Source organism: Lissotriton vulgaris, chromosome 6 (assembly GCF_964263255.1).
Source record: "Lissotriton vulgaris chromosome 6, aLisVul1.2, whole genome shotgun sequence".
NCBI classification, from domain to species: domain Eukaryota; kingdom Metazoa; phylum Chordata; class Amphibia; order Caudata; family Salamandridae; genus Lissotriton; species Lissotriton vulgaris.
In genome coordinates, this window is record NC_141694.1 from 204,615,143 (window position 1) to 204,638,591 (window position 23,449).

Genomic DNA, 23,449 nt, shown 5'->3' on the forward strand with positions numbered 1-23,449 from the left:
TTAGGATAGTCCTATGTAAATATATAATTATTGGGTTTGATTCAGTTTTGAATTTTTTATTAACAAAAAATCAAAAAAAGTAATATGCACATACACTTTAGCTCTAGCACTTCTTGGAAGTCATTTTTTAGATAGGGTATTTACCTTTTTGTAATTTTAGCATTGAATCATGGAGACAATTTGTGTCAATCAAAATAATTATGATATATTAACTAATTCAAGTTCAAATAGAAAATATAATATTGTATTATGCAGTAATTATTATTATTCTTGAATAGTATTTCTAATTGTGATTTTACAAACATTCGCCAATATGATGCTAATTTGGCTATTCATGAAGCAAATGGTCTTAATGTATTCATACAGTTATTGTTTGCTAAATCAAAATAATATTGAAACATCTGTTACTCAGATTTAATATTCTGGATAGAGAGTTTTTTTATATTTTACAATCGGTTTTACCAGTGTCTTTATTAGATAAAGCGTGGTATTTAGAGTCTTTCTACCATGTTTGTGTACTAGTCATGTGACTTCCATACACAGGATTGGTTTGTGGTATTTTAAATTTTGTTGGGTTACATGTCACTTTATTCCAGTGAGCAAGGTGACTGTGCTCGCCGAAATGCGTCTGGATTTTCAGCACTATGCAGTTCACTTGAAAAATCTCGAATAAATAAAAATACCTGCCATTTCGAGAAGAAGAATAAGCGCCTGTTTCTCTGTCTTGCTACAAGCAATTGGGAGTGTTTGACTTGATATATACTGTGTTGAGCCATAGTTTGTAAATCAGGTGAACAATCTAGTGTTTAATGAACACAAAGAAGGGTACAATCACTGAGCACTTTTTATAAATTTACTAGACACTTGGGACTCTATGGTCCAGATGAAGGCTAATTGTAGCCGAAACGCATAGGCCGTCCTATCTTGCATGTCTTTGCACATGGTGTTTTGAAAAAGAAAATAATTTAGATAACCTACCTGCTATTGTGCCGTGACTTCCGCTGGGAAAAGAAAGGAGGCGAGAGGTATCGATGGAATATATGGTGTGCGGACTGGGACGCACATCACAGGCACACAAGAGCGAGGCGATTTGGGAATGATTCCAGTCATCTGAAGAACCGGAATAAGATGATCGACGTCTCTACCATTTGCCGTATTGAAACGCATCTGAACAAACGAGAGAAAACCGATGCCTGGAGTCCGAGCGACAAAGACCCGGCGGTGAGTGAGTGAAGCGGGGAGTGGGCGGTGTCAGCGTAACTCAGCAGCGCGGCGGAGGCGGCGTGTGAGAAGCGGGGGACCGCGACTGCCGACTTGTTTACAAACCGCCAGGAAGTAGCCGAGCATTGTGGTATTGTGAAAGAGGCTAAACAAATAAAGACGCTCTTCAAAGTCGAACGATACGAGACAACACACTGCGTTCTCGAATTCGGAATCGCAGGCAAGAACAGTCTCTGCAAAAAACCCGGAAGAAGCCAAATGAGAGGGATTAAGCATTAAAGGGACAGCTTGGTATATCGTGATTCCTCTAATGTGGGGAGTAAGAGGAGCAGCGGGTCAATAGGATTCTGAACTAATCTGGGAGCAGACGGCAGAATCCTGAAATAAAACAAACAAAACACCAAAGCATTTATAGACTAGAAATTGTGAAAATTATAACCTCATTTACATGGAGGGCAGATAAGACAAGGAACCGCCAACTAAGGGCAAGTGAACTACTCAATGATGATGAAGCAACTTCCTCAACTAGTACAAACACAAGAGGAACAGCAGGAGGAAAAGGAAAAGAAAAAGACAACAGAACAATAGTAAACGTCCTAGGAGAATTACAACAAAACCGGTTCTTGGAAATTAACAAATGGTGGGAAAACACCACATTAGAAAAATACATTGAGTTTAAAAGAGTCCCAAAAGGACTACAGATCATGCCCACATTGAACGATTTAGACCCGGATTTGATAAAATGATGGCAACAGAACACCAATGAGTGTTCCTTTAAAACTCATGAGGACATTAATCATACACGCTGAGAGGAAATTCGAGAAGATTACGAGCGTAATCCAAATACTGGAACAAGAGTTAGAAAAAATCCCGGTATCTGAAGAAAACAAGGAATTAATTGAAAATATGGAGAAAAAATTGAACAAACATGAAATGGAGGTAGAGAAACGAAAAGCAAACAAGTTCACGAGGGACAGGATGGATTATGCAAATAGGCGCATATATATGTTTGCCCGCAAGTACGACACTTTAAGAATTAGAGTTGTGATGGGCAAGTGGGCTGGAGCAGTAAGTACCGACACAATAGACAGTTCAGAAATCAGCTCAGCTGATGAGGACGCAGGAACAACTCCACTGGATTTTCGCGGGGAGATACAATTGGCGCAAATGATAACGCGACAAAGAGGAAGAGGCAGAATCAATACGTGGGGGAGAGGACAACCAAAACCACAAACAGAAGGGGCAGAAGATGGAGCAAAACCCAAGAGAGGAAAAGGAAAGCAAAAATAATCCTGAAAAAATGCGGATTAGATCAAGATAAATATTTGGTCCTGAATATATCCGATAAACAACTAACGGACGTTCAAATCAAACTATTAAATCGAGGACCATCCCCAAAGTACGGATTGATCTCTATATGGCTGAGATACCCGCCACCCCCTCTCAACACAATCCCCAAGGAATGGGAAACCGGAAACGGTTCTGAACTTTTGGAAGACGGGAGGGAGTGACCCTCCCGGCCGTATTTATTAAAATATGAAACAAAATTAAAACATTAAAATAACAGTTTCATATTATGTACAATTTCATTTCCACATTGCGATGTTTGGCTAACCTTAACATATTCTCTAATACAAAGGTTCACCTAGCCGAACTAACATCCTACAAAACATTTAACTTGAAATTGTACATCCTAACGTTTAAGGGCCAACGGCAAGGTCGTAACCGGTGTCAGATCCCTAAACCAGAAATATCCCCCTCACTTGTGAGGGGCGACCGCACAGAGGTGTACCTCACGTGCATCTACCAATTTCCCTTGACTTGACGGGGGCCCCAATAAACTCGACGCCATTTAAAGGTCGTCCGAGGACTCGTGTGAGGTGTCTAGAAGGTAGCGTAAACCCCCCCCCAAACCCCACACAACTTACCACATCTGCCGTCGCAGATGTCCTGGCCCCGGGAAATTCCCCAGGAGGGGGCTGTAGCCCCTCCTACCCAGGAAGGGGCCTTGACCGCCTTTCCTTTCCTTTCGGCGGCCCATCCTTAGAAGGGACCGCCTCCCCGTTGAGGGGCCAATGGCCACCTCCCTCGAGCGCTCCCATCCGTAATGGGTGACGCCCACCCATAGGGATCTTCCAATTACTGCTCACCGATCATGACCTTACCGCCACAGGCCGGATAGTTGACCGGCTATCCGGACCCCCCACAACACTCCTGCCTAAAGGTCATGTTATAAACTCTTTAACCAAGCTATGAGGTCTCCTATGAGTAACTCGTTCCCCACCCGGGACAAATGAACACCATCCCCCAAATACATACTGTCCCCTTTAATACAACCATGCGAAACAGAATGCAGTGTACTTGAACAAAACAATCTACTCACTTTGTTATTAATTTTTCTTACTGAATGATTCAAAGCAGAAACCGAAATAGCCCCCCGCCACACTTTTCGTGGGATCATATGGGACCATGCAATTGTGCACCCTGGAACTCTTCTTGCCAACCAACTTACTGTGGAAAGCATTGCCTCAAGAAGAAGTCGTCTACCAGTGGCCACCAAATCGTTGCCCCCAAGATGGACTATGATTATAGACGGCGGTGACCTTGTCCGCCCTAACAAACCCTCAAAAAATGATTGAAATTGGTCAATACAGAGCCCGCCCTTTCCGTAGAAGGACACCCTGTACCCGTATTCCCCAGCCACGTGAATCATGTCACCTGCTTTGAAAACGTCCGCGGCACGCCTCACGTATGAGTGGCCCACGACCCACACCTCCTTTTTCACAGCCGGTGATGTCTGACCGCTGGTCCCCAGGTGTCGGGTCGACTGCACAGTCCGCCCCGCCTCGTAGGCTTGCGCAACTGAAAACCAAACAAAAACAAGAAGCGTGAGTACATCATTACAGCTTCACAACATGTGCAACCGCACATACCTTTTATAACAGTTCGAGGACCAACGCCCCACACGTTTTACTTCTTCTACACTCAGACCCCTGGCTGTAGCCTCTGTAGCAGCCCCTATCCGAAAGGAATGGGTCCCAAACTCGCCGGGGTTCAAGCCCGCGGCCGAAATCGACATCGCAAGCACCCGCTGGAACTGAAACCTCGTCAGTGGGGTGGCGTCAGCGTGTCTCAACAAGGTCCCGCCCCATGATGCCACCCTTTGCGCTAAATATTCCTCTACGCAAACCACAGGGCACATGGAAGACCCGGGAATCCTCTGTATGATTATGCAGTCCCCAATCGCACCCTGATCGGTTTTGGACCTGACAAACGAGACAGTCATCGTCTCCCCCTTGACCTGAATGTGCTCTCGGCACAGTCCCCCCATCGTATCCTGCTTGTTCCTCGCCACTAGTTCGCTTACCCGCATAGCCCCATGGAATGCCAGCGCAAAAGCGGCTCGGAATAACACTGTTTCATACTGGGATGAACACGTAGCAGGGAGTACAGATAATAACATGGCCAACCTATCCAGACCTATCGGGTGCCTCTCATCTACTCTGCGACCCTCAAGGCGTTGCCACCCACGTAGCGCTTTTTGCACAACGAAAGACGCTGTCGGGTCCTGGATCCCGTGAGCCCTTGCCATAAAGGAAATGGCGGCCCGATGCCTCTGGGCCGTAGCTACTGATTTGCCTGCCCGATGTAAAGACAGCAGAAATTTTACTACAAACTCTTCCTGGCCCCAAAGCTCCCCCCTAGCAGTCCCCAAAAAGGCCCAATAGGAACGGAACGCCCCTTCGTATGCCTTCCTCGTCCTGGGTGCTAAACTCTCTCCCACGAGGTTTTGTAGTTCGGGGCACCGAGAGACCAGAGAGCTTCGGGAAAGGGTGCCGCCACCGGGTCCGCTGTGGGCAGAAAACCCCAGAAGGCCTGCATACGGAAACGAGAAAGCGCATCAGCCGCTTGGTTCATTACCCCCGGCACATGTCTTGCCTTAAATAGCACATTCAATTGCATACACAATAACACAATTTCTTTGAGCAGTCTCAGAATCCATTTGCATCGTGCTGCCTGACTATTGATACACTCAACCACGGTCATGTTATCAGACCAGAACACCACAGAGTGATCTCTGAACCCCTCGGGCCAAGTTTTCAGGGCCACCAGAATAGGGAAAAGTTCAAGAAAAGCAATGTTACTTGTCAGCCGGCACTCGTGCCACCATGTCGGCCATTTTTGAGCCGACCATCGAGTGCCGAATATGGCACCAAAACCAATGCTTCCTGCCGAATCTGTCCACAGCCCCAGCTCCTCGGAGGACACCGCTGGTTTGTTCCAGACAATTCGACCATTGAAATCCGCCAGAAATGCCAACCAAATGCGCATGTCCTGGCGAACCTCTGCCGACAGCCTCGTGCGATGATGACCCTCCTTCAGGCCGACCATGGCTTGAGCGATCGAGCGGGAAAAGGGGCGGGCCATCGGCATTACTCTCAGGGCAAAATTCAGCTGGCCCACCAATTGTTGTAATTGAAGCAGTTTGACCTTAGACTCATTAATACATGTTTCCAGGGATGCCCTGAATCTTAACACTTTTTCTCTCGGTAATCAAAAACAACCTTCCTCTGAGTCGAGCTCGATCCCCAGAAACTCGAGGCAAGTCGAGGGACCCACAGTCTTACCTGGTGCCAATGGCACACCAAAATGCTTCATCAAGACATGAAATTCATTCAAAGCCTGTCCACATTCTGGATCTCCGGCTGCCCCCAGAAACAAAAATTCATCGAGATAATGCATAACATGTTGAAAACCCGTCCTCTTTGTGAAGACCCATTGCAGAAAACAACTGAATTTTTCAAAATAGGCACAAGATATAGAGCATCCCATTGGCATACATCTATCCATGTAATAGTGACCCTGAAACATGAAACCAAGGAGACGCTGATCGTCTGGGTGTACCGGGAGCAACCGGAACGCTGACTCAATATCTGACTTTGCCATCAGCGCACCGGGCCCTAGGCGATTCAACATGGCAACGGCCTCATCGAAAGATGCGTACCGCACCGAACACACTTCCGGGTCTATCGCATCATTCACGGAAAGACCACGTGGGGCTGATAAATTATGTATCAGTCGAAACTCACCCGGGTCCTTCTTGGGGACCACCCCTAAAGGGGAACAAACAAAGTTAGCCATCGGTGGCACATCAAATGGACCGGCGACTCGACCTTGAGTAACCTCCTTCCCAATTTTTTCCTGTACCACGGTCGTATGTTGCAAGACCGGCAGTTGGTTCTTACATTTTGCTACACCCTGAAAATCCCCCACTGGGATGCGGAAACCATATGAAAACCCGTTCCGCAACACCCCAGCGGAAGCATGATCCGGGTATTCGTTGAGCCAAGGAATCATCGCCATGGTATCAATCGGAGTAGGTAAAGGCGCCCCTCGGACTATTTCAGACCTGTTTGGCGCTTCCCCTACCACCGTTATCACCCGTTTTGGCTCTGCACATGGACTCAGGATAGGATGGCTGCCCACACCCCCCACATTCGTGTCTAAACTTGCACGACCCCTGGGGCCTCGTACATTTACCCCTGTTAAAATTCCAACAAATCCCCCTTTTACCTGCGTTGCCATTCGGCTTAGAGTGGTAGTCGTTACCTGCACCCGATCGAAAGGGTGTCCCAGCGTATTGGCGGGAGGACTCGCCCCCGCTACTTCCTACCAATGGTACTTTCAACATTCCTGTACTCTCCATTTTTGACCATGAAACGGAGTCGTAACAATCCCAAGTCAAGTTTTTGTCGTGTTCTTTCGCTTTTCTAAAAATATTATCATAGCAGAACCACTGATTGCCCCCATATGATACGTAATACTCCATGATCCGTGACTGATAAATAGGCAATTCGGTCAACAACTCGGGCCTACGTTCGCCCATGATGGAGGTAAAGATTCCCCATGCCCTGCCCCAAGTGCCAATGTTTTCGTCGACCTTAAAGGCGGCCATTTTTGCGTGCCAAACACTCGGATGCATGAGCTCCTTTTGGCTCTTAACATGCTCCATCTCATAATGGTCGGTAAGCAACGAAAAAATGTTTACATACTCATCCGCCCAAATCTTTTCCTTAATTGCCAGAGGAACATGCTGAGCCACCTTCTCCCTTCGTGAAGGTGCAGACCCCTCCCTCGCAATCGGCAATGGCCGCTTACCTGAACCAGAAGCTGCATCTGCCGCCGGACCTGGGCCTGTTGCTTTTTCTACCGCCGGAGACAGCGGGGTAGCTGACGATGGTGCCTTCACCGCCTCCCTAGTTTCACGCAGTTGTCTCATTAACACCTGGGCATCGTCAGCTGTGGCGCCCTCGCTATCTTTCCCCAACCACGCTGCCAATTGTGCTGCTAACTCGGGAGGCATATCCTCCCCGGACACGGGAGTGACCACCACGGGAATCGGATTCCCCTCCTTCGGTACTGGAGTTGGCTCTTCAAGCGGGATATCGGGAACCGGGGTTTCCCCCCCAGATGCCCCCCTTCTGGACCTCTTGCCTCTCCCTCCAGGGGCTGCTCCCGACAAAGGTCGTTTCGGTCCCCCTTCCCCGTCCTTAGCTGCCATCTGCTTCTTCAGATCGGTTACTTCTTTCATGAGCATGCGGAGCATCTGATCGGTACTGACTCGCTTCCCGACTTTCTTGGGCATTCTCAGACCGAGTATCTGTAAGACAAAAAGAAAGATTACCACGCTCAAAATTGGCTCTTCGTTCCGTCTCGAGCTCACGTGCAGCGAGGAGGTGCAGCTTCAGAGCACAGGAACAAGAGGATGCTTTCTTGGCTTGTTGCTCCTTTTATCCGTCTTCAGGGCGGGCGTAAACCCGCCCCTGCCTGCCCCAAGGGCGTGGCCGGCCGCGTCAGTGTCTAGGCCAGCCCACTCCAGGGCGGGAAAAAGGCGCGCCCCGGCTACGCTGCTACGGGCATACCAGCCGAGACTCGCCTCCCGCCCAAGATGGCTTCCCGGGGGGATCGTGGTACTCTGCCATACGTTCGGGGGGACCGAATGGTCGCCCCTTTCCACAAGTTCTGTGGGAAAATTACACTTAAAAAATACTTTGCGGAGAAGAAACCTCAACCTAATGTCTGTCAACCAGAGGAAACAAATCCATCCTTAATTGCTCAAAAAGATCTACCAGCACTTATAGCATTAACATCATTGAGAGAGGATGAATCGTCAAATATAGAGACAAGTCAAGACTCGTTTACATCAGATATCAACTTCTGTAATACTATCGGACTGACAACAAATGTAGGAGGTGAAAGTGGACTACGAAAACAGTCCAGGTTCTGTCCACAGATGACACACGGGAATAAAATTGATTTATTGCACGAAATAATGGTACTCAAACTCAAAAATGACTAAAAAATGACCCTACAATAATAATCAAATCCTCGGATAAAGGAGGAAACATTGTGGTCCAAAATGTTACCGATTATATTAATGAGGCAAAGCAATTGGAGAACCAAGATCATTATGAGTTATTGGCCAATAACCCAATGGAGGAATGGACGAATGAATACCATACACTTAGCTGGGGTGGAAAGAAAGAGGCCTAATTGATTTTGATGAATATTGCTACCTGAAAACAGACAATCCGATCATAGCCACTATCTACTTTCTGCAGAAAGTTCATAAATCGATTGAGAGACCACCTGGCAGACCGATAGTGAGTTCCGTAGGATCGCTTTTGGAAACAACCTCGCGGCGGGATGCCTGGCTTTCACCTTGCGGATACCCTGCCGGGGTTATCTCACAGGGGAATACCAGGACGGGTTCCCTAAGCAAGCGCTTAGAAACCGCTCGGTGATTTGCGCTACATAAATTCCTGTACATTTACATTTACATTTACATTGACATCTTCCTCATGAATTACGTAACAATGCTTCCTTTGTATCTAAGGGATACCATGGATTTCCTAAACAAAATATCGAAAATTGAGTGGAACCCAGGATACTTGATGACCACAATAGACGTAACATCACTCTACACCTCGATACATCATGAAGACGGAATAAGAGCTATCAAGAAATTTCTGAAAAAAAGATCGATCAGCCACCTTGAACACTCAGCCATGTTGATCGACATGTAGACCTACTGTCTTGAACATAATGTTTTCCTCTTCCTTGGCAGCCTGTATTTACAAAAACAAGGCACAGCGATGAGGACGTCTTTTGCCTCAACTTATGCAAACTTAATGATGGAGCTTTGGCAAACCAAAGTCGTGGAGGAAGAAAACAAAAAGCACTTGAAAATAAAAACATAGTGTTGATTTATCGACGATCTATTCGTCATTTGGGATGGAAGTCGCGAAGACTTACAGAACTTTATCGACTCTCTGGAAGAAAATGATTATAACCTCCATTTCACATCATCTATAAGCGAGACCAGTATAATTTTATTAGATGTGGACGTCTTTATTAAAAACAAGAGACTGTGCACCAAAATGCACCGAAAACCGACATCCGGTAATAGCATTCTTCATGCTAACAGTGGCCATACAGTAAAACTAAAATGGAGTATACCTTACGGTCAGATGCTTAGAGCTAAAAGAAATTATTCAGAGATGGAGGTCTTGAAAATGGAGATCGAGAGGATGAGTAGTCGATTTCTGGAAAGAGGATATCTTTTGGAAGTAATCCTAACGGCAAAATCTAGGATGAACCTGAAACAACGATCGGACCTCTTAATCCCTGTGACGGATGTAGTAAGGACGACACAAAAAAATACGACATAAACAGAGGGTACAACACGTTTGATCTTGGATTTCACCAACCAAAGTAAGGAGCTGAAGAAGGTGATAAGGAAGAACTGGGAGATTCTGTTACTGGATGAAACCTAGAAGGAAAACTTAACATCTTTTCCAAGTATAACATATAGAAGAACGGCATCTCTACGAGATATTCTAACTCAGAGTCACCTAGAAATCCAACCACCAAAAAAGACAACATGGCTGACGACACCATGTTTTTTGAAATGCTCAAAGTGTAAAGCTTGCGAACAGGGTTCTAACATTACAGAATACAAATTACAGAATGGGAGAACCGAAAAAAATAAGGATCACATTACGTGTGAATCAAAATTTGTGATCTACAGGTCGACATCACCTAATTGAAAGTACTAAAATGACGGATTCATTAACATCTCCGTGCAATAAAAAACAAGGACCCAAACTACCCAATGGCCAAACATTTTCATGAATTCCACCAAAACGATTGCAGTAAGTTGAAATATTCTGGGATTAGAATCATAAAACCATTAGAAAGAGGAGGTGATCGTAAATTGAAACTTCGGAAAATGGAGTTTAGGATGATTTTGGGGATGGGTACAGAATACCTACACGGACACAACCTGGATGCTGATTTGTATGTACATTTGTAAATAAGAACAGCATTTGAAGGACTGTGTAAATGAATCTGAACAGTTTCCGCTCAAAAAAACAAGAATGAAATAACTTGTTTGTATATAGCTGTGTATAGGGTATAAATAGAAATCCCTTCCTCCCTGGAAATCTGTAGTTGAGTGCATATGCGTAGTAGACATCCTCATGAGAATCAAGACCAGGCATGCGAAGCCCGAAAAGCGAATACTAACTCTACATACACAACTTGTAATTTAAAATCATATGGAAAGAATCTGAATTAACTGTATATAGTATTAATTTCAGAAGTGGAATGTGGGACCTGGTTCTTCACCATGAGGGCCCCATTATAACTTCACCTATAACTTCAAATATACTAAACATCTGAGGATTAAGGACAGGTACATGAGAATATATCTACCATAGAATTCAATACACCCTAAGGGTTTTGATAAGAATGGGTTTCGTTATGAGAGGTACTACAACAACACATTGATTAGAAATTATAAATAATTGTAAATAACAGGGTTGTAAATATGTAGAAAATGAGCAGGAAGTCACGTTATGTCCGTTTAAAAAAAATAACTTCACAATGAAATGTTTACCTAATCTATGACTTGTTATAAATGGAGATAATTCTACAAAGCCTTGTAAAATGCACTATTTATAGATTGTATATAATTGTTGTGAGAGAATCATTTATTGCCATGAATGAGGAAATGACGTCATCTTCTCGCATGCAGCACTTTTAGAGTACTTTACAGGAATGGAAGAAGAACATAACAAAACGGCGACTGTGTTGAGCCATAATTTGTAAATGAGGTGAACAGTCTAGTGTTTAATGAAGACAAAGAAGGGTACTATCACTGAGCACTTTTTATAAATTTACTAGACACTTGGGACTCTATGGTCGAGTTGAAGGCTAATTGTAGCCGAAACGCGTAGGTCGTCCTATCTTGCACGTCTTTGCACATGGTGTTTTGAAAAATAAAAGAATTTAGATAACCCACCTGCTGTTGTGGCCGGGACTTCCGCTGGGAAAAGAAAGGAGGCGAGAGGTATTGAAGGAATATATATATATATGTATATATATATATATATATATATATATATATATATATATATATGTTCACTGAAAAAACCATAGGTTATAGACCATATATAGTTAGGAATTAGCATTTACAAAACCTTGAAAATTCACTGAAAAAACCATAGGTTATAGACCATATATAGTTAGGAATTCGCATTTACAAAACCTTATTTTACTCACACAAAACCATTGAAATTCCATATATAGTTAGTTGCACTAACTATATATCGCGCACCCGCAATCCACTGCTGATGATGTCACATATTACATCATTCATGACATGGTCAGTGACATCACTGATGACATCACTGATGACTAACTATATATGGTCTATAACCTATGGTTTTTTCAGTGAATTTTCAAGGTTTTGTAAATGCTAATTCCTAACTATATATGGTCTATAGCCTATGGTTTTTTCAGTGAATATATATATATACAAACATATATCATCTGTATATCTATATAGATACAAACATAAATGCATGCATACATATACTTATATGCATACAGATGCATGTTATTTACATGAAAGTTGAAAAAACACTAATAAAAGCAAAGCTAAAAAGCCACCTTATTACAAACAGAATGGCTTTAACTTAAACGAGGGCGAGATCTATTGCATTTTCAATGCTTGTTTACTTTGGTTCCATCAAGAAGGCATTCAGATGTGTCACACATTTGACATAAATTCTGAATGTTAGCACTCTAGTTGCACATTAGATCACTGTAGTAAAGCTACTGCTCACCAGGGACGTCTGCTGCTGGTATTCAAAGTGCATGTTTCAGTCTGCATGTCAGAATTTTTTTAATGAAATAGAAGAGGATTTGAGAAGTCACTCAAAATGATCCCTAATTTTTCTTTCTGAAGCACTAATCATACTTTCTATGGCAAAATGAACCCCCTCATGTTGTTCCTTTTTAAATTGAGTGTTTTCAGACTTACCACTTCATTCCAATCAAGATGGCTTCTGGTGTGCCATACTTTTGTCATAAGTAAGACTGTTAGCGCTCTAGTTGTTCTTTAGAACACTCTGGGACATTCTGTCATTGGGCTATACTTGGGGTACATCTGGGTGATATTTGGGCTACATTTAGGCTCTTTTGTCTCTGGTGGCCATCTTGGGAGACTGTATGTCAGAATGTTTTAATGAAATTGAAGAGGGTTTGAGAAGTCACTCAAAATGTGCCCTAATTTTTCTTTCTGCAGCACTAATCATAATTCATATGGCAAAATATACCCCCTCATTTTGTTCCTTTTTAAATTAAATGTTTTAAGAGTTACCACTTTATTCCAATCAAGATGGCTGCAGGTGTGCCATACCTTTGTAATAAGTAGGACTGTTAGCGCTCTAGTTGTTCTTTAGAACACTCTGGGACATTCTGTCATTGGGCTATACTTGGGCTACATCTGGGTGATATTTGGGCTACATTTGGGCTCTTTTGTCTCTGGTGGCCATTTTGGGAGACTGCATGTCAGAATTGTTTAATGAAATAGAAGAGGATTTGAAAAGTCACTCAAAATGTGCCCTAATTTTTCTTTCTGCAGCACTAATAATACCTTCTATTGCATAATATACCCCCTCATTTTGTTCCTTTTTAAATTAAATGTCTTAAGAGTTACCACTTTATTCCCATCACGATGGCTCCAGGTGTGCTATACCTTTGTAATAAGTAGGACTGTTAGCGCTCTAGTTGTTCTTTAGAACACTCTGGGACATTCTGTCATTGGGCTATACTTGGGCTACATCTGGGTGATTTCTGGGCTACATTTGGGCTCTTTTGTCTCTGGTGGCCATTTTGGGAGACTGCATGTCAGAATGTTTTAATGAAATAGAAAAGGATTTGAGAAGTCACTCATAATGTGCCCTAATTTTTCATTCTGCAGCACTAATCATACTTTCTATGGCAAAATATACCCCCTCATGTTGTTTCTTTTTAAATTAAATGTTTTAAGAGTTACCACTTTATTCTAATCAAGATGGCTTCAGGTGTGCCATACCTTTGTAATAAGTAGGACTGTTAGCGCTCTAGTTGTTCTTTAGAACACTCTGGGACATTCTGTAATTGGGCTATACTTGGGCTACATCTGGGTGATATTTGGGCTACATTTGGGCTCTTTTGTCTCTGGTGGCCATTTTGGGAGACTGCATGTCAGAATGTTTTAATGAAATAGAAAAGGATTTGAGAAGTCACTCAAAATGTGCCCTAATTTTTCATTCTGCAGCACTAATCATACTTTCTATGGCAAAATATACCCCCTCATGTTGTTTCTTTTTAAATTAAATGTTTTAAGAGTTACCACTTTATTCCAATCAAGATGGTTTCAGGTGTGCCATACCTTTGTAATAAGTAGGACTGTTAGCGCTCTAGTTGTTCTTTAGAACACTCTAGGAGGCTGCAGTAGAACACAAAGGAATCAACTGACAGTCTCTGTCCTTGTTGGATGTACATGTTTTACTGAGAATGTCAGACTTCATTTTCACATGACTGAGAAAGATAATGTGAATTTACAGAAAATATGCTTTCAGTTTAGCTTATAGTTCCCCTTCCAAACCACTGTGGGAAAATCATGAGATATTAGTTTTCTTTCAAACAATATTCATGATATCACAGCAGAAGGTTTTTTCACATGGTAAAATCACCTTAGAACCCACCACAATTCCTAAAACGAGTATGGTACCATCAACAAATGATTTATAATGTAACTAAAGTCCTAAAACCCTCTATTAACTACAATGCTTTTTAATGAGGTGCTATCATGTATATTGGTCCCAAGATGGCTGCCAACACTTCTTGGATGAAGTGCTGACAGCCAATCAGATCAGATGTGTGGTTAGGCTCCGCCCAGATATATATCTATTTTTGAACCTAAATTACTCAAAATCCACTGGAGCACATATATTGAGACCTAGCAAAGGCACATCGGGCTAACAGTCCCTACAATTTTGCCAAGTTTCGTGCAAATCCATTCAGCCGTTCGAGCTAAAAGTGAGGCCAACCGCCCTATGGAAATTAACAAGGGAAAAACGCGTTTTGGGACCCCCCTTTTTTCTCGGCCCCCCCTTGATGAAACCCCCCCAAATTGACAGGGGCTGCTCAGAAACAAAATGTTCCATTTTCCTGAAAATTTCAGCCAATTCCGTCCACAAACGCCAAAGTTATTAGACATAGAATTTTCAAAAATCCCATAGAGAAAAAAACCTAACTATATATACCTACTGGCGACCGCCAGTAGGTAATATATATATATATATATATATATATATTTTTTTTTTAATATATTTATATATATATATATATATATATATATATATTACCTACTGGCGATCGCCAGTAGGTAGTTATAGTTAGGATTGACCAAGAGCACAAGTTGCTCGAAACGCGTAACCGGAGAGGTTTTAAATAAAATCTCCTTGCCTGCATCCATTGGGTCCGTGTCTTCGTGTCCACTGAAGTGTGGTTTTTCTGAAGATTGGTTTGTTCATATATATATATATATATATATATATATATATATATATATATATATATATATATATATATATATTTGAACAAGCAGATAGTCCTGCACTTCCAGTACTCCGTCTGGCGAACAAAGACCACTCGAATCCCAAAGTAAGGCAAAGATGTTTATTAGACCAAGTCTAACAGCGTGGCGGACTGACGCGTTTCGGGCGGATGCCCTTGCTCACAGTTGGTCATTAGAAAAAAATTCTGTATTTTTAAATGCTCTAGTGCACACCATGTGATAATAGACATAAACAACATACTTCATTGCTTGTTTCTATGGTCCGGAAATTGGACAGAGGGTGAGTAAAATGTTCCCTTCAAAACATAATTCATCTACTGAATAAATTCATAACAGTCAGAAAGGTCCCTGCATAAATGCATAAAAACAGATTTTCATATATATATACCATAGTCTATACAGTACTTGTGCAAATATACGCAGATGTAAAGAGAAATAACTGTGCAAAGAATCGCAAATGAGAACATTGAAATTTGTGCAAATATATATATATTTCGATCAAATTCAGTAAATCGCGCTCTCAAAGACCACAGTGAGGTTTTTGGAAAAGTTGATTTATTCCTTCATAAATCAGACGTGACTCTGTTATATATATTTTTTTATTAAATATGTTTTTGCGGAGTGTACTGCTCTCAGCCCCCTGCCCCTTTTTTTATTCTTGTAATCTCCCTTTACCGCTTACCTCCCAAAACCTTAAATTTACCATTACCCTCCCCTTAACCCCCGTAAATTACGCTTTCCCCCCTGTAGCTCTACCCACTCCTAAACTAACCACCATGAAAAGGGTGGATGTGAGGACATTCGCAATATGCTTGTCGGTGCCGCAGTGGCACCAGCAGCATATTGCGACCTCACACCGCTGCACCACCACTGAGGAATCACTGATACCCGGTGGTTGCATCGGTCCTTTGATGGTCCGACCGCCAAACTCGTAATAGGGCGGTTGGACCACCACTACAGTGGCTACAGCAGTCCATCGGGCCACCATAGTCATAATCAGGCCCTAAATCATTTACTGAGAATTACAGGGTGTTGAGCAGACTTGAACCTGGCTCCTTAGTTCCAAAGCAGGCAGCTTTGGCCGTAACCCACATCATGTGAAACAATGTGACGCTTCTGGAGTACAGAAAGTAGTTTAATCTGAAAATGTTCTGTTAGCACTAGGAGTTAGCAATGTTTCTAACCCTCGTCGCTTTTGGGGAGGCACAGACCTGAAGGGAGAGGTTTAGATGGCTGGAGAAAAAGAGTGTTTTTTTTCCAGTATGAAGAAGCAGCCTAGACTTGGAAGGGGCAGGGAAAGACTACTGACAAAGGGAACAGAAATAGAGAATGTCTACATATCTAGGGGACAGAATCATTTCATCTTAATAGCTAATGTGTATAGTATCTAAGGTTTAAAGAGAAGGGTTTTGGACAGAAAAGCAGTACTGAGGCCACTTACACAGGGAACAAGAAAGCAGGGTACTGTCTGAGCTGTACAAGGCACAGGTGTTTTATGTACCTTCATCAAGTAAGCAATTTGTTCATGTACAGTGGCGGAAAATGTATCCTTCCCATCTGAATTAGAAATACCTATAGTAGAGCCTGGACCATGAGGGACATGATAAAGCAATGTTTGTATTCTTAAGCTTCAAGCCAAATGTTAGTGCTTAAAAGCCAACTCTCGCTTGACATTGTGCTACTTAGGCAAGGCCACTTATTTTGCAAATCATTCTTTAGCCACTACCATCCTCAGTTTCATAATAAAGACCGAGGGTCAGATTTACAAGCCCCTTGCGCCTCTTTTATGCTGCTGTTGCGTCACTTTTGTGACGAAGCGGGAGCGAAAAAGATGCGCCATGGTGCGGGGTATTTACAACGTGACGCATCTGGGAGATGCGTCACGTTATAAAGCCCTGAACCATAAGGAGGTGTTCCAGCGCAGGGGGGGGGTGTTCCTGCGCAGGAAGGCCTCCTAAAAGTGGCTGAGTGAAAGCTACAAGATTTCACTCAGTCACTTTTAGGTTAATGCTGCGTCAAAACCCTGCGCCTGCTTGAAGCAGGCGTAAGGCTTGACGCAGCATTGTCAGATAGGGCCCCCAGAGCATTGCTGGAGCTGAGTTGCGCTTGCGACGCAACTCCAGCAATGCGCCGCCTTTACGGCACAGATGCGTCACACATCTTTGCCGTTTTTGCCCCATGGTGCGCCGTATTGTAAATGCGGTGCACCATGGGTGGCAGAGCTGTGGCGCACAATAACTGGTGCATCCCTGGGGATGCGCCAGTTATTGTAAATCTGCCCCTGAGGGCCTAATTACGAGCCTAGCGGTCCGAGGACCGCCAGACTTGAGGGCGCACAGTGGTGTTGGTCCAGCCACCGCCGCACTGGTGGTCCAACCTCCCAATTACAACTTGGGTGGTTGAATGCCTTGGGAACCCCGCCGCCACCAGGGAACCGCCATTCCTGGGCAGTGGAGCAGCGGTCTTGGGCTGCAATATGCTTGGCAGGTAGAAATAAGAAAGAGAAAAAAGAGGGTTTGCCTTATTGCACCATTCTCTGGGAGCTTTACCGATTTGATGTATTCCCAGTTTTACAAACCTTTGTATATCTGGAATTGAGTCAGAACCGTGGGTGGATGCACAGGAATGGCCATGCTTATCCAGCTCGAAATTCAACGTAACACATTGCAATCCACGGCGTTACATTTTCTGTACAAAACCAAGCAAGACGGCACACAATTGACTTCTGTGTGGCTGTCTAAATTTGAATTAAGGAATTGCGTTGCCTTGCGTCCCCTGATGTGATGCAAGGACAAAATAACTCCTTGATAAATCAGGCCCACTTTGCCTTACAACTAACATCCATTGTCCACCTGGAAAGCTTGTTTAGGAGGGTCTATCACCACCCTGAGCCCTCCCACACAACTGACCCTTGTAAGTAGCACAAGATTGAATTATGACTGCAGAGCTGGGCAAAAATAGGTATATTGGCCCACTTAACGTTAAGAGACAACGAGAAGGGCCTGGAAATAATTACCCCTCTATTTTCCTACAGCAATGAGCAAAGGGGACGTTATTCCTATTAACCAAATCAAGTCCTCAAATGTAGCTTCATTTTCTTTGTCAAAAATAGTGAATGCCAGAAACCGGTCCTCTGTAGCTTGTTTCCGGTCCAGGGAAGGCATTGCTTGGCAGTTCGGGATGGACTGTTCCCATGAGGCACAGGGTCAGACTGATTTGCATATGTCTGAACTGGGATGGCAGAGTGGGCTAAAGAACGGTGATGGATTAAACCCAGATCAGTTGACTGGGGGTGAGTGCTTGTATTGTCAACGCTCCGTCCATCATTTCCTTTGCTTTTTCTTTGTTCCCCATAAGTTGGCAGGGTATGCTCAGACGTGAGTCCCTTGCTCACTTTGCCACTGGATTCAAGCAAGCCGGGCTGAAGACGGCTGAAATGCCGGAAACCGGTCCTCGGTAGCTTGTTTCTGGTTCAGGGAAGGCATGGCTTGGCAGTTCGGGCTGGACTGTTCCCATGAGGCACAGGGTCAGACTGATTTGCATATGGCCATGTCTGAACTGGGGTGGTAGAGTGGGCTAAAGAACGGTGATGGATTAAACCCAGATCAGTTGACTGGGGGTGAGGGATTGTATTGTCAATGCTCCGTCCATCATTTCCTTTGGTTTTTCTTTGTTCCCCATAAGTTGGCAGAATATGCTCAGACGTGAGTCCCTTGCTCACTTTGCCACTGGATTCAAGCAAGTCGGGCTGAAGACGGCTGAAATGCCAGAAACCAGTCCTCGGTAGCTTGTTTCCGGTCTAGGCAAGGCATGGCTTGGCAGTTCGGGCTGGACTGTTCCCATGAGGCACAGGGTCAGACTGATTTGCATATGGCCATGTCTGAACTGGGGTGGCAGAGTGGGCTAAAGAACGGTGATGGATTAAACCCAGATCAGTTGACTGGGGGTGAGTGCTTGTATTGTCAACGCTCCGTCCATCATTTCCTTTGGTTTTTCTTTGCCAGGTCTCCATTCCCATGCCTACATTACACCCCTACAAGAGCACTCTTCCAGACAGCACTCCCTCCACTCTGGCATTAGACCTTCTTTGCAACACCGTCCTGTGGTTGACCCTTTAGTGCCTGCTTAGTTCTAGCCCCTTTCCTCCACTCATCTGTAGGCGCACAATGTTCAGTTCCTTTTTATGTGGAAAGCACCACAGCCGCATTCCTCCATACCGAGACTTGTCCGCACTCATTTCACAGATACCCGAGTCAAAGGGCCATTGTGTGGTAGCCTGACATCCAACAAAAAGCACGAGATCCACAAACTCCAGAAATGTCACACTATGGAAGAAGAACAGTCTCTATAGGTTCCAGGGAAATGCAAGCCTCCTGATTGGCTAGTCAAATATTAGCTTTTAATCTTGCCATTAATTCTTCTTGCATTACCAATGCTGTTGCTGTTTTTAAGAAAATCTATGTTATCATTTTTTGTAATTTGAAACACAGCGAAGCTATGTAAAAGCAATTATTGTTTTCACTTACCATCAAGGAATGGTCCTCCTGAATGTGAACAGTTGCAAATAAAATCCGCTATTTGCCCATTTGTACACCACTTGTACAGTAAGTACGGGTTTCCATCACATATGATGTCATTAATGCTATTAAATGTTGTGTTTATTGATAAAACAGTCACATTTCGTGAGGCCACATAAATAACACTTGTGTCATTGAGATAGCAGCTGTATAGATCTGTGGAAGAAAATATGATGTAAATTGCTATATTCTGTGATTGCAAAATGTTAAACAACAGTTACTAGACGTTTCAGACATACACATTTCATACAGTGTATCTAAACCCAGGGACATCTGAAGGATTTCGGTGGCCTGGGTGCATGCAGTTTTGCCCACTGCACAGGCTCACTGGTCCAAATTATTAATGTGATTACATCTAATATCCCCTTCGCTGCTAGGCCTTCCCGTGTTAGGCTTTTTTGGCTATTTGTGGTAGTTTACGCTTGGGCCTCTGCAACTTTTTGACCACATAAGGTATCCCTGCCAAATTTGCCTCCTATTCTTCCAATTCAAGGGATTTTAAAGATACCCAAAATGTGTTGATTCCCCTGGAGTGCACCCAGAAATTAGCAAAAATACACCTATTTATTTTGTAATGGGAAAAAAGGGCTGCAGATGAAAGTGTCTGCTTTTTCCCTGCAAATAATATCAACAAAGGGTTTGTGGTGCTGATGTCACCATCTTCCCAGCTTTCAGGAACTGACACATTTGTGTCAGAAAACCAAAACATTTTACACAGTTTTGGTATTTTACTGCGACCTTGCCTATTTTTGCTATTTTTGTGCTTTCAATCTCCTTCCAGTTAATGATGAAAATTGGTATAAAAGCAATGATGGATCCTGGACAGCTATGCATTTCTGAAACATAGACACAATTCTAGATCCAGCAAGGGGTCATTTGTGTAGATCCTTCAAGCTTTTCTTATAGAAACTAACAGTTGAAAATAGGAAAAATTTAAAATGAGTTAAAAAAACAGCCATTTGTGCCAACGTGTTCACCTGTAACTTCTTTAAGGTATGACAGATTTTTTAAATCCATATACCGTTACATTTGCTGGACTCATCTGGTTGTGGGTATATATAGGCCTTGTAGGCTCACCAAGAACCCGAGGAACCCAGAGCTAATAACTAAACAGCCTCTTGCAATGTTTTATTATTGTCTGCCTGGTATATAGCAATTATTTTGGGAAAATATAAACAGGGAAAAATTAGTATGAAAGACACCTATGTATTTCTGAAATGGGAAAGAAATACAGAGTTTAGAAACAGTAGCTATTTGCACATCTCCAAAATTGTGGTTACCCATACCAGCATGTGAATTATAGGACATTTTTCAAAGTGACTCCTTTTCTACAAATTGTCTTACATTTGGAAGGGAGAAATACTTGAAAGTCAATAGGTAATATCGATTGCTCTATAACTCTGTGTTCCCCTAAGCCGCCCAATAAAAATGGTACCTCACTTGTGTGGGTAGGCTTAGCACCCGAGACAGAAAACGGCCCAAAACGCAATGTGGATCACATTTTCAATGTGAAAACTGACCCTTTTTTTGCACAGTGCCTAGTTGTAGATTTTGAACCCTAGCTTTGCTGGCACCTGGGGTGAACTAGCAAAGCTATACATTTTTTTAAAGAAGACACTCTGGTGAATACAGGATGGGGTGACTTGTATGGCTCTCACCAGGTTCGGTCACCCAAAACCTCTTGCAAACCTCAAACTTTGTAAACAAAAAACACACATTTTCCTCACATTTCTGTGGTGGAAAGTTCTGGAATCTGTGTGGATCCACAAACTTCCACCCACCCAGCATTCCCCAAAGTCTCCTGAGAAAAATGGTACCTCACTTGAGTGGGTAGGCCTAGGACTGGATTCTGCAGCAATCACAGCACCGAAACCGCACTCATCGCTGCCACAGACGACATCAGGACCCTACTGGACAATGGCGAAACAGTGGCCCTCATCCTCCTGGACCATCGGGCCGCTTCGACACTGTCGGCCACCACATCCTACACAAGCGCCTATATGACACAGGAAAACGCGACAAAGCCCTGGAATGGGTCACCTCCTTCCCCACCAACAGAACCCAGAGGGTCCGCCTCCCACCTTTCCATTTCAAAGCCGCTAAGATCATCTGCGGCTTGCCCCCAGGATCATCCCTCAGCCCTACCCTCTTCACTATCTACATGGCACCGCTTGCCAACATCGTTCGCTCACACAATCTCAACATCGTCTCCTACGCCAACTGATCCTCTCACTCACCAAAAACCCTGCCACCGCCAAATCCAACCTCCACAAAGGAATGAAGGACGTCACCACCTGGAGGCAGACCAGCCACCTGAAACTTAACTCGGACAAGACAGAAGTCCACATACTCAGACCCACCCACTCAGCCTTGAACAACTCTTGGTGGCCAGCCGACCTGGGAGCCGCACACACACCCACCTACCATGCTCTCAACCCGGGGTTGTAGGAGAGTAGGGTCTGCTTCCTATGGACACCCCCACTTTTTGCTCTGATATACTGGTTTCTGGACGTTAGTGTGGTGTGGGCCTGCTAATCAGACCCACAGCCCAGCTGTTCTCTCTCTAAATTCATAACATGTACTTTAGGTACATACCTAATTGGGTATTGGGTCACCTTTGTGAGCCCCTGTATAGTGTACCATAGGTACCTAGGGCATAGGTGCATCCAAGGCCTACCAGGGGCTGCAGCATGTATTATGCCACCCCTGACTGGCCATCCAAATTGACACAACTGGCTGATCCTGCAGCTTGGGCAAGGTCGTGTAATCACCCCTTGCTTAGGTATAGTATCCCTATACCTACCATTACATATAGACACATATATACCTATAAGTCACTCCTATGGCAGGCCTTAACAATCCTGGAGGCAGAGTGCTTGGTTTTATGTGAGATGGTGCTCTAGCATGAGCTGAGCCTGTCTGCAGCTTTCGGAACCATGTCCTTATAGCTGTTCTATGATATAGCCATACCATATACTCTTAAGTGCATTATAATCCTCGCGGTTAATGCTAATTTTGGTTTGGCCTTATCAAAACATGTTGTGTAAGGTGTCATATGGTTTGGAATACTACACCCCCATGCCAGTTCTAGTGGCGGGGGTAGCATTCCACCTTTCTAGAGGGAGAAGACATGTAGTTGTAGCTTTACCCGGTTAAAGTTAAACAGAGCCTCAGCATCACAAAATGGATGCTGCTGCCACAGACACAAGTCTGACCTCCTGCACCTGGGAGCCCTTCCAGCGAGGGAGGCCTGGACAATAGAATTCCTGCCTTGGGAGGTGCTAGCACCTCCACAGACAGGCTATAGTGTATTGGGGCAGGGTGGGTTGAATGAAATGAGACACTGCCTGGGGCACACAAGGTGCTCCATGCATAGCCCGGTTCAAACCAGTTGCTGGGGCACTCCAGCCGCAGCTCTGGCACAAAACTGGACAAAGGGAAAGGGGTGTTACAACCCCCTTCCCTGGTCCCACCCATAGGAGGGACCTAGCAGGTAATCCAGCCCCTTTAATTCGTATGAAGCTAGGAGCTGAGTCTAGAGACTTTAGATTATCCTGAACTGAAACTCTGAAACAAAACTCTGGACCTTCGACATTCTACTGCAACTAGAAGACTGAAGAATCTCCCTTGTGGTCAAGGAGTGACCACCCTGTGCAAACAGGCACCACCTAGCGAA

At 44.0% G+C, this 23,449-nt stretch overlaps 1 protein-coding gene across 1 annotated transcript in view; it reads right to left on the reverse strand.

The window, feature by feature from the left end:
- The window catches only part of LOC147707025 (adhesion G protein-coupled receptor F5-like), a 579,327-nt gene that overhangs the window by 441,225 nt on the left and 114,653 nt on the right, over positions 1-23,449 (reverse strand). Inside the window, exons 6-7 of the mRNA XM_086925616.1 lie at positions 19,719-19,929; positions 10,559-10,574 (exon numbers count right to left, since the gene is read on the reverse strand). Coding sequence (XP_086781742.1) covers positions 10,559-10,574; positions 19,719-19,929 — 227 coding nt within the window. The remainder of the gene's footprint in view (positions 1-10,558; positions 10,575-19,718; positions 19,930-23,449) is intronic.